At 31.1% G+C, this 12,185-nt stretch overlaps 1 protein-coding gene and 1 long non-coding RNA gene across 2 annotated transcripts; one reads left to right on the top strand and one right to left on the bottom strand.

The window, feature by feature from the left end:
* Positions 1-884: 884 nt before the first annotated feature.
* IPP1 (isopentenyl diphosphate isomerase 1) lies at positions 885-5,990 on the bottom strand. The gene is made up of 6 exons (XM_016338524.3): positions 5,461-5,990; positions 3,773-3,828; positions 2,875-2,966; positions 1,996-2,098; positions 1,770-1,907; positions 885-1,413 (listed from the first exon to the last, which is right to left on the bottom strand). Exons 1-6 carry the CDS (start codon positions 5,757-5,759, stop codon positions 1,160-1,162), a joined length of 942 nt encoding a protein of 313 aa, XP_016194010.1. The 5' UTR covers positions 5,760-5,990; the 3' UTR covers positions 885-1,159.
* Positions 5,991-9,530: 3,540 nt separating this feature from the next.
* Positions 9,531-11,826, top strand: LOC148569414 (uncharacterized). Its single transcript, XR_015880633.1, has 4 exons — positions 9,531-9,683; positions 9,775-9,829; positions 9,918-10,046; positions 11,524-11,826. It is a non-coding gene; the product is annotated as an uncharacterized LOC148569414 (long non-coding RNA).
* Positions 11,827-12,185: the final 359 nt, after the last annotated feature.

Here is a 12,185-nt window from a genome sequence, read left to right on the forward strand (position 1 = left end):
TTAAAATAATAATAATAGAAAAGGGTCACTAGACAAGTGCTTTTCTTAATTTCAGCAGACTGCTAGGGTGGGTGTCACTGCAACACAACTACTACTCATAACAAAAACATATGCTAAGCTGTAAAATGAAGATTATAATCTGCATCTGCACACGTGATCACGCGGCTCCTTGATTCACTGTCCCACAAAGAAAGAATCTCTCTAATCATGCTTTATTCAAATAACAATCTTTTAACATCAAAAGATATAGGTCTCTAATCATGCTTTCCGGAAAAAAGTAAAAATAAAAAATTCTCTAGTCGGCTACAATGATAGCCTTAAAGGTAAGAATTGCTCAATCTTATAAAAACCTTTATCTTTAAGCAATATGAAATTATTGCTAGAACTCTTCGGAGTTATTTATTTTATAATTCGATTCTTATTTTTCTTTCATTTAATTCCTATTCTTCAAAACTCTCAACTTTAGTTGAAAACATATACCTTTTCTTTGTTTATTATTTTACATAGTATAGCTTTTTTTTTTTTTAATCAAAGGTATTAGATATTTTATTGCTCAAAAGACCATTACATCAGAAAAGGCATTCCCAAAAGAAAAGAATAGAACTCATAAGAAGCTAAAAGAAGAAGAAATATAGTATAGTTCTTACCTTAATCCATAAGACCTAGAGTATAGTTAAAAAACTCATGAATCATGTACAACAATATTTGCAAATCACCCAAGACCAAAAACGAGAAAAAATCAAATCCACGTTAATACAGTATATTATAGTGAATATTTAAAAAAAAAAAAAAAGTTGTTTTGATTAGAGAGAGCAGTTTTTAACCAAAAAGCTTCATAAAATGTCAAGAGAACAACTACCATGGCTTCTCACAGAGCACACTTGGCCACCGTAAAAATCCTAATTTCTTTTTTATTTTTATTTCACATATAATAGAATTGTTCTGCAAGTTATAAGATACACGGCGGTAATAAAGTTCTGGCTATTATCAATAACAGACACGATCAACAATTCAACATTATTGGCCACAACTACGAAAATCATTTTCAATCAGTTCAAATATTTTGGTACAAATACAATAAGGACCAAATTTTATTTGATTAAAATTATAGCTACCCCTCATACCATATCTTAAACATCTGTGATATATTTCTTTTCTTTTAACTCAACTTGTGAATGGTTTTCATGTCAGCGACCTGTCCCAAAGTTCCTTGCTCAAGATGGTCCCACCATTTGAACAAGAAATTGTCCACAACGAGTCTGAACCATGGCGACAGCTTCAAGCCTCCCTCGCCGGCATCCGCTTTCCTCAGTAGCTCCTTCAACTGGTCGCGATTCACATACCTGATATCAGCAACTTCATCTGGATTAGGGTTCACCTTAACATCCCTGACGATGAACAACAGATAATCCACTGCAATCATAGGAGAGGATACAGAAAATATCAGTTAGTGAAATCACAAAAGAACATCTATCCTGTAAGGAATTGGAGCAAAAAGTTCAGGAAAATGTGTGGTAAATCTGGAATATAAACAACCATAATGCGTGCCTGATTTAGGATCAAATTAACAAAATTTGATTGACTAAGGGTGCATTTGTTTAAGCTTTGGAAAAAAAGATTTTACAACTCAAATCTTCTACATCATGGGAAAAGCAAAAAAGATCTAAATATGAATAAACAGATTTGTTCAGTTTTAAAAAGTGATTTTCAGGTATAATAAGGTAAAACAGACACAACCTAAAGCTTGAAACTAATTAAGCTCAGCTTACATTCATGTTCTCCCCATTTGCCATCAGAAGGTGCCTTGTAAAGTATGCGGCCCAAAGGCAAGAACTGATCAACTGGCACATCTTCAGCAACAATACCAAGCTCGTCCAAAAGCTTCCTCTGGGCAGCGTTTCTCACTCCTGGAAATGCAAGAAGAAGCATTACTTAGCAGTGATAACAAAGAAGATCATAGTCTTTCAAACAAAACAAAAACTAAACACAACATACCGAGCGCATCCTCCTCAATAAGCTCAGATTCGCGGTACAGTGGATGGCTGCAGCAGGTGTTGGTCCACACAAGAGGGAACGTTACCTTTGTGCCAGATCGTTGCTTCATCATAAAAAAATAGAGAATCTCAGTCAAGACATCGAATTATGGAGCCTAATATTCGAAAACGGGCATGCAAACATACACAAGTTTTAACCAATAGGCATGCGGAAAAATACAGATAAGAAGCAATGGCTGAATTCAGATATAGCACAAGAATAAATTCACAAACTACATACATTTAAATGTCAACACTATTCATAGTTCAATAATTCAAAATTTATCTGATGGTATATTACCAGAAATTTCAGAATGGAACAACTAAAGTAACATCATGAATGTTGTTACAGTTATGACCTTGTTACTCAACCATTTGTTTGGAGGAACTTTTAGCAAGTCACCATGAATTCACAAACTACATACATTTAAATGTCAACACTATTCATAGTTCAATAATTCAAAATTTATCTGATGGTATATTACCAGAAATTTCAGAATGGAACAACTAAAGTAACATCATGAATGTTGTTAAAGTTATGACCTTGTTACTCAACCATTTGTTTGGAGGAACTTTTAGCAAGTCACCATGAAGACTGTGTGTCCTTTGTTTTCATAGTGAACAATGATCAGACTCAAGTTGTCATACTTAGAAAAAGCTACACAACATCACTTGTAAAAGTGCACCATTGAATTAATTGATACTTGATATTAAAAAATTATCCCCCTGTACATATTAGTCATATACCCAGGACTGGTCCCTAGCTCACCTAATCATTTTCATGCAGATTTAAAACCTTTTATTCATGAGCATACACAAAATTATAAATGGAAATACATACCTGAAGAAGCAACTCATACTTTGAGTTGAACAGGAATACACTGAAAGCTCTGTGCAGCAAATTTTCAGCTTCAATCTTTTCCATCAAGTGACCTATAAAATTGAAGATGCTCAAACTAATGAACTACCCATGGCTGTGGGCCCAGAACGAACAGCATAACTTAACAACAGAAATAACTTTTGAGTTATAAAAACACCAAAACATTTCCTGGAAACCAGTGTTACTTTTCAACATGGCACTGCCAGATATTGCATTAATTTCTGGTATCCAGTCATCACATTTGCTCAAAATGATTGTCACTAATATACGGCAAATATGAAATTTTAATTCATATGTTAGGCTTGTATCCTATGTACTTAGCAGTTTGTTTTTATTACTTAAAATAAGTTTATAATGAACAATACAATGAACAACTTTGCAAACATCTTCTAAATGCAAGATTGGTGAACCATGTTGCTATCTTGCATAGGTGCAGGATTAAGTATCATAAAATGCACCAATACAAAGAATAAAAGAGAATATTTATATTTAAAATAAGACGCATTGTTGGTAAATCATTCTGACAATCTACTAATTAATACAATTACTGTAAACAATTCTATGCTGCCTATGCATAATAACAATTAAAGTTTTACTCCTTTTATACACATCAAAAGCTTCACAAAAATGGATATCACGGTATTACATGACAGCCAACAACTTTAATTGAAAATATTTAACCATTTTTTCTCAAATCATATCAAAGAGTCAACATGGAATATTTAACGATGCAACATTCCAGCAATAAGATAACATCATATTTTAGACACATTATAAATCATCATAAAACTATGTATTCTTCAGAAAACAAGAATTAGGAGATAAAATTGAAGCACATTTTTGCGGAAGCTTCACTTACAGTTGTATTTGGAATCATGACCAACCACGTGGTCGTTCTCATCCACCAAAATGCATCTGGAAAAGTTGCAACAGACATCAATTACATATTCCAGCAAGATGAAGAACAAATGATGCATAAGTAAAAGTGAAGTATATAATATTTAAAATGTCAAAAGAGAAGCAAAGTGAAAAGGCATTAGTGATATCGATCTGGAAAATTGTGCATTAACCTCAAGAATGTAAAAACGCAACCCACAACACAAACAATAGACATTCAGAAATCCCACCGTGAAAACCATTCTTTAAACTCCAAAAGTAACACACAAAAGTTTAGAAACAAGCAATCAGTTCATCCTGACACAAATCGTGATTATGAATAAAACAATTCCAAAGCGCGCGAAAAGTGGTAATAGGCCAGGGACCAGAATGGTAGAATTTCTCACTAAGATGGCAGCTCTACCTTCATGGTCTTATTGACAACTGTAAAAACACCGCAACCAGTGCAGCCTTTGTTCACTTCAATGTAAAGGGTAGCTAATTAGAATCTATATTTATAATTTTAAAAATAGTCGGCAACAAACAGCTTAAGTTCTCAAGTTATGAATTTTAAATTTTTACAATATAAGATTGAGTACTTAATTTATTTGAAAATTTAATAATAAGCAGACAAATAGTTCACTTTCATTCCTCGGATCCCTGGGGGTTTCAAATTATTACTCTCGCGACACGCCACACGTGTAAATTTTGGCGCCTTAACGGCACAATTTGCCGTTTAGTGTGGATTTCGGCGCCTTAACGACACAATTTGCCTTTTAAGACAGGAGCATCCTCTTTTTGGCGCATTAACAGCTCAAACAACTGCCTTCAACTACCATGGTTAATAGAAAACAGACACCTGTGCGCGCCTTTTGGCACGCAAACAGCGGAAATCCCGTTAACTACTTTGGTTAAATTGGAAAATTGACACCAGTGTGCATATTTTGGCGCCATGACAGCACAAATTGCCTTTAACTACCTCACTCAGTTAACATAGACAACGGACACCAGCAGCATAGCAGAATATATGAAAACTCTGAGGAAAACATTTTAATCAGCTCTTGTTATGAAGAGTCACAACAGTAAACACACACACAGCATAAGCATAAGTGAATTCCCCGTTTCAATTTCAACACCAAACAGCATAAGCAAACAATCCAATTTTAATCAAACCAAAACAATCACCATGCATCCAATTCCAAATTTCCAATCCAATGCCGCTACATCAATTTTTCATACGAAAAAAAAAAAAAAAGAAAACCAGCTCGTGTTTGAATTTCAGGATTCAACAACACACCTCGACCACAAACGACATCGTCCAAAAAAAACGCAAACACAACCGATACACTCATCATGCATCCAAATTCCCATCCATTTCAAATGAACTACTACCTTTTTTTCCTTTAAAAATAAAAAAGGTAACCAGAAAAAACAGAACACCGAGAGGAGTTTCAATTCGTGACATATTTCCATTCCGTCACAATCTCACGAACAAGTCATGCAAATCGCACATCAACAGTAAAAAAAAATCAAAAAACACAAAAACATGTTCATATCATAACAACAATAATAAATTAATAATAATAACAAAAAGGAATCAGTCAACGAAAACATATAATTAAATATTCAAATAAATAAAAGAGAGAGAAAGAGAGAGAGAAGAGAACGGACTCGTCTTCGAACATGAGGCGGCGCTGAACAGCGTCCATTCCGGCATCGACGGCGGCGATAGTTTCACCCATGGCAGCGGTGGAGGAGGTGGACGAAGAAGAAGAAGAAGAAGAGGCTCTGAGAGCGAAAGAAGAAGAAGAAGAAGAAAGAGGAGTATGAAAGTTAGGAGAGAAGGAAACAGAAGAAGAAGAAGAAGAAGGAAGAAGAGAACGAGATCTGAAAGAAGAGTGAGGGAAGAGGACAGTGGTCCTTTTAAAGAGTTGCTGGCTCAGTGTAACGGCGATCGTAGAGTGCGCCATTTTCCCCTTCTTCTCATCAAACTTTGTTTTGTTTCCTTTTTTACTTAATTTACGCAAAAATATTAATGAAATTTCGGAAATGAGACCCACCTTTATATTAAGGATCCTGTAAGGGGTACTCACCCTCTTCTTATAATTAAATAAACTGCTTTTCGTTCAAACTAATCATTTGACCTTTTCAATTTTGGACGAAACTGTGTAGGTGCTTACATTCTATAGCTACCAACACCATTTAAACAAAAACCATTTATAAAATTTATTCCACCATATTACATGTCCACAACAAAATTACGGACCTATCTGGTGATTTTTTTAAGAAAATATTTTTTTTTGAATTGTATTTTTAAAATATTTTTAAAAAATAAAAAAATTTAATATTTAAATATCTCATGTAAATATATTTTTTTATTTATTAATTATGTTTAAGTATAATAATATAAAAATATTTTTTTGTTTATTTATTATGTAAAAGATATAATTTTTTAAAAAGACAAAAATTATAACTTCTATAAAAATATATTTTTTATTTTTAGTATTTTTATTTTATTATTAAAAATTTTTTAAATACGTTAAAAAATAAAAAAAATATCTTTTTATCAACTTAATAACACCCAAACAAATACTACGTAATCACTAAATTAGTTATTTATATAAAATATATATTAAAATATAAAATATAAATTTAAAGTATAAAAAAGTACATATATTTTACACAAATATGGGATACTAACATTTTAAAATTTTTTTGGTATTTCAAGAACATACCAACTTTTTACTCTAATTTATTAACTTTTATGTTAGTATTATAGGTTTATTATTATTTTTTATTTTAAATTTTGAAAGAAATAATAAAATGAAAATAATATTAAACTAACACACATCGCTCAAATTGAACAAAATAAATAGTGGAGAATAAGAATATTTATTGCTCTGAAAGCACACACAAAAAGTTCTCGTCAATTTGGTTATAATATTTATTAAGAATTTTCGAATACAAATTTTCTACTTTTTTATGTTAAGTATCCTAGCAAATACAATAACTTTATTTTTTAAATTATTTTTATATTCTTAATAAGTGTTTTTTAGCATTTTTGTTTGTAAAATTTTACCTGTGTACTTGGGTTACTAATGCTTATTTGAGAGACCTATTATATTTTAAGTTAAATAAATAAAGGTGGATTGAAGCTATGATTTAATCAAATGATTGTAATTCAAATGTTTACATAAATGAGAATTCAATTGTGGTGTGCTAATAATATTGGCTTTTCATTTGTTCTTCATATATCAAATTATTAAAACAAACCCCTCTTAAATTTTGTAAATTTTTCTTTTTGTTATATTTCATTTATTACTACGATTTTTTTTCCCGTATTATTCAATCTAACAAGTCAAAAAAATCTTATATGTTGCAAATATGAATTTTAAATAAAAATCTATTGACGAATGAATTGTAATATACACAAGATGAGATTCAAATTTCCAACTTTTATTTAAATGAACGTGTGAACAGACCATTGGATTAAACTAATTTTGTTATTTATCACTTTGGTTGAATTTGAAATTTTGAGTAATTTAAAGATAATATAGTTAAACCATCTTTAACTAATTAGAAGAGAAAATGGTAGAATAAGTTTTAATGCTATATTAACTAAAGAATATAATTGACCGTTTAATAATAAATTATATTTAGAAAAATAAGAATCACTATAAAAAAAATTGAAATCAGAAATATTTTGTGATTGTAATTTTGTTTTGTTGGTCCTTCCTTTTCACCCATACGCACTCATAAATTTGGTTTATTTGCACCTTTCGAATCAAATCCTTTAATCATCACAACCAAATGGCATTCATGGAATGGCCAGCTTAATCAGACAAATTTTAATTGCTTCTAATGGTTTTTATCTTTTTTCCTTTTATTTTTTTAACGTACGATACTACTAGAGCCATAAAAATAAAAATTATTACTTAAAATGTGTAACTTATCCACGAAAAATAAATTAACAGATCTTATTGATGTGATATGATTTGGATTGTATTTGAGATCGCCCTTTTAGGAAAATGGTAGATTTAATTTGATGATGTGAATACTTTTAAATTTATCGTAGATTCTGATTTGAGTTTTTATACTAAAATGTAGATTTATGTCTAATTAAGGATAAATTATTAAAATGATATTTAAAAATATATAATAATGATAAAAAATAATTTCTAAAAATATAAATGACAAATAAATTCTCAAATGATAATATTTTTTAAAATAATAGGTGATTAATATTTTTATTTATTTTTACTTTATATTTGAATTAATATTAGTCAATGATCTCCTTTTTTGCATTAAAGGTATTAGCCTTAATATTTTTCATTTTCTTTTATAAGTGGAAAATAGATTTTGTACTTAAAAAATGACTTGTGTATTTTATCTGAATTTTTTAAAAAATATTTAGATAACTATTTAGAATATGTATATAAAAATTGGAGCAAAATCTAATTTTTAGATTTTTTATTTCTATTGAAAAGATTTTGGTGATTCACAAAAAAAATTAAAAAATATTACATGATGTCATATTGTTAATTTTAAAAATAAAAATATTTTATTTTTTTAATAATACTTAAAAATTTATATTAAAATATAATTTCTAAAACCTTTTTAAGAATAATATACTTCTAATATCTAATTATTTGTTTCATAATTTTGAAATTTTTAGAGACTTGTTTACATTGTATCTTTTAAAATTATTTTTGTTATAATATAAACTTTCGGTTCATATAATAGTTTATATACTAATTAGTATGTTGATTTTTTCAAAAGAATAATGTATATAAAAGGCTAGTATTCAGAATTTCAGATAAAAGGCATATTACAATCTAATCTATTATCTTTCTTTAAACCTAAAACTATGGTTGGGTATTTTAAAATGAATTGCCATGCATTTTTTTTTTAAAGTAATAACCAAATTGAATTAGTTGATTAGTCAATTTATTTATCTATTTAAATAAATGTTAGAATTTGATTTTTTTGTGTATGTAATAATTTATTGGTTAATAACAAATCTTTAAATTGTATTTAAATTGGCAACAAATTAGTATTTAACGGAATGGAAAATATATTAGAAAAAAAAATAATTTAATAATAAAGTAATAGATACTTGTCAATTTAGTACGGTATATCCTAATATGATTAATTACAACATCGAATATAAGTGGTTAGTTGGGTAAGTACTTTGTTGTTTTGTGCTTATAAATAAACAACCAATTTACTTTAATTATCCATAAATTTTCATTTTGAAAGTTGTAACAATTTATCATGGTTTTGATTTCTCTTAAAAATTCTTACAACTTCGGCTCGTAATTTTGGTGTCTTTAATTTAAAGCATGAAACTCACAGAGTTTGAAAAAAAAAAAAAAAAAACTGGATGCTGTACTTTTCATTTTTTCATGATTATTAATTTCTTTTTGAGTAATATTCTAAATAAGTTATTAAAAAATTTTAGTAAGGCATTTTTGTAAACCCCGGTTAAATTAGTAAATAATTAGTCAATAAATTAGTTTTTAATAAGGAGGATTAGAAATGTGAATATTATATCAAATTAGGATAGAGCTCATCGAAACGAAAATTTTGACACTAATTTTGAGAAAATCGGTCCAAGATTGGACCGAATGGACCGAACCGGTTGAACCGGATCCAAATCGGACCATCGGTCCAACCGAACCGACCTATTAAATGAACCCACGCATTGCATCTCCCTCATTTCAGCAACGTGACGCTGAAAGCTTGCGTCCAGGGAGGAGAAGAAAAAGGGGTCCGAACCCTCGTTCCAAGTTCAAGGCGCCGTAACTTTCCGATCCGAGCTCCGATCGCCGCACCGTTTGCGACCACGCGTCCACCGCGTCGAGCTTTACATTTCTACCGGAACAATTTTATAGGTAAGCCCTTAAATATTCTCAGCCACTCTTTTCCCCCAATTTTCGAGTTTTGAGAAGGGGTATTGAATTTCTTTGATTTTTGATGTTTTAGGATCCAATTAGCTTGAGAAAAACGTTCACTCTTGCTTATGTGAAGCTTGGGTAAGGTGAGGATACGATAATTCTATTTTATTTTCATTGAATTTGAGCTTTGAGTATTAAATTGGATATATATGTGTTATGAATGTGTATTAGGTTGTGAATAAATAATTGGAGCTTGAAATTGTGAATACTGGAACTTGGAGAAAGCGGATTAGTTGAGTTTTGAGGGGCTGTCTTGGTTTTGAATAAATAGCTTTGATCGTTACGTGGAAATCGGCCAAGGTATGGTTTAGGTTTCTTGCATTTAATATATAATGTTCTGTGAAAACTTAGGCTAGATGACCATAGGATAAGTTGGAATGCAGGTGTATGTTTAATATTTAGTAATTTGTCGATGAATATAATTGGTTGAAGTTTATTGGATAATTAGTTTTTAATTTTGGATGGTGAATGTTGTTATGTTAATTTGGAGGGAATTATGGTTGAATGTTATTGTTGATTAACTAATGATTTGGTGAATTATTGATTTGAGGTATAACTATTGTGGAGGTTGTTGTGATAATGAGGTATTTTGTGTTAAAAGCTCAGGAATTGTGAACTATGATCCTTAGTTGAATTTTGGGTTGTTGGATTTGAATATAGTATGAGTTTAATTGTTTATCTGAGGTAGATTTATCGTGGTGGTTGTTATGATGATGAGGAAGGGTATGTTGAATTGAAAAGAAAGCAGGTTTGGACCCGAAAAGGGTGGCAAAGTCCGAGTTTTAGAGGAGATGCTGCCGAAATTCTATAAAAATTAGAGATTTAGTTTATATGATTATTTATAAAGATTTAAGATTCAAAGGTTATATGGTTTGATTTTGAGTTATTAAGAAAATGAGCATGTTTTAAGTTTGATTCATTTGGAAAAGAATGAATTATGTTTTGAATTAGAACTATTGATGGACGGAATGAGAGATGTGATAATGAAGGATAATGATTGAATATGATTGACGTATAATGATGGATGAGATGCGATTGAGAATGATGTGGATGTTGATGAATTTTAATTGAATTATTTATATGGCTTATGAATTTGAATAATCTGAGATACGAGATTCCCTGGATTAAGTGCCGTGGCTTGCCACCACGTGTACCAGGTTGAAAACTCGATACTCTGTTGACCCTACGACGTAAGTGTGACCGGGCACTATATAAATTCCCGGGAATGTTACCCCCATTGAGCAATATTGATTATTTGAGAAAAATCTATGCATAGACTCTTGGGGATGCACGTCGGGGGACAGTCTAAGGACAATTCAGACTTGTCGGGTTGGCTGGATAACCGACAGATGAGCCTCATCAGCCATAGGACAGGCATGCATCATATGCATATTACTTGAATTACTTGCTTGTGCTCTAATTGGGTGTGCCTATCTGTATTTGCCATGCTAAATGTGTATTTGTTACCTGCAGTAGTTGTAACCTTCTTGTGTTTGCATTTATCTGTCTATTTGTCTGTGAAAATACATGATGGAGTTGGAGGTATGAAGGAATGGCAGTATAGGACTTAGATTTAAGGTTAAGTTAAGTTATGATTAAATATTTTTAGGAAACCACCTTTTATGGCTTCTGTTTAATACTTTAAGCTCTATAATCTGAGTGTCGATGTTCTAGGATTGCCTCTGGCATTCCCAGGACCTTATATATTATGTGTGTGGCACCTTTACCATACTGAGAACCTCCGGTTTTCATTCCATACTATGTTGTTGTTTTTCAGATGCAGGTCGAGAGGCATCTCGTTAGGCGTCTGGACTCTTGAAGCGGAGTGGTTACTGGGATATTTTGTTATGCTATGATGTATATATATGTACTTAGCTTTCTCTCCGCATGACTTATTCTTTTTGATCCTCTTAGAGGTTTATGGAGAGGCAGGATTGTGTATATGTACTTTTGGATTTTGGGTATATATGTGTAAATATTCTCCGGCCAGTCTTGACTTCGCAGGCTGAGTTAGGAGCTTGTTATTTTGTATCTTTGGTATTCTACTCCTATTTCTGTTATCTTATGTTTGATAGTTATGATTTTCTTAGCACGTAAGTTAACTCGTTCCTTGAGCGTAGCGCCTTTATTGTGCGATTTTTATTTCCCCCTTTTCTTCAAGGCTCCTAGCATATTATAATTCTTCTGCTATTATATGTACTCATTTTATTTTAGAGGTCGTAATACCTCACCACCTTTGTTTTACGACTTAAGCGTAAAGCTTAGTGTGGTAGGGTGTTACATTATGGTATCAGAGCAGTTCGTTCCTATAGAGCCTGAAAGACGGACTGATTGTACTTCTGTGCATTCTCTGTATATGTGTTTATGTGCTATTAGGATATCTGATTGATATATATGGCATAAACGTTTGTGAGCATGCATTTGGAACTTAAAAGCATT

Source organism: Arachis ipaensis, chromosome B4 (assembly GCF_059453495.1).
Source record: "Arachis ipaensis isolate K30076 ecotype BB chromosome B4, ASM5945349v1, whole genome shotgun sequence".
Taxonomy (NCBI): Eukaryota; Viridiplantae; Streptophyta; class Magnoliopsida; order Fabales; family Fabaceae; genus Arachis; species Arachis ipaensis.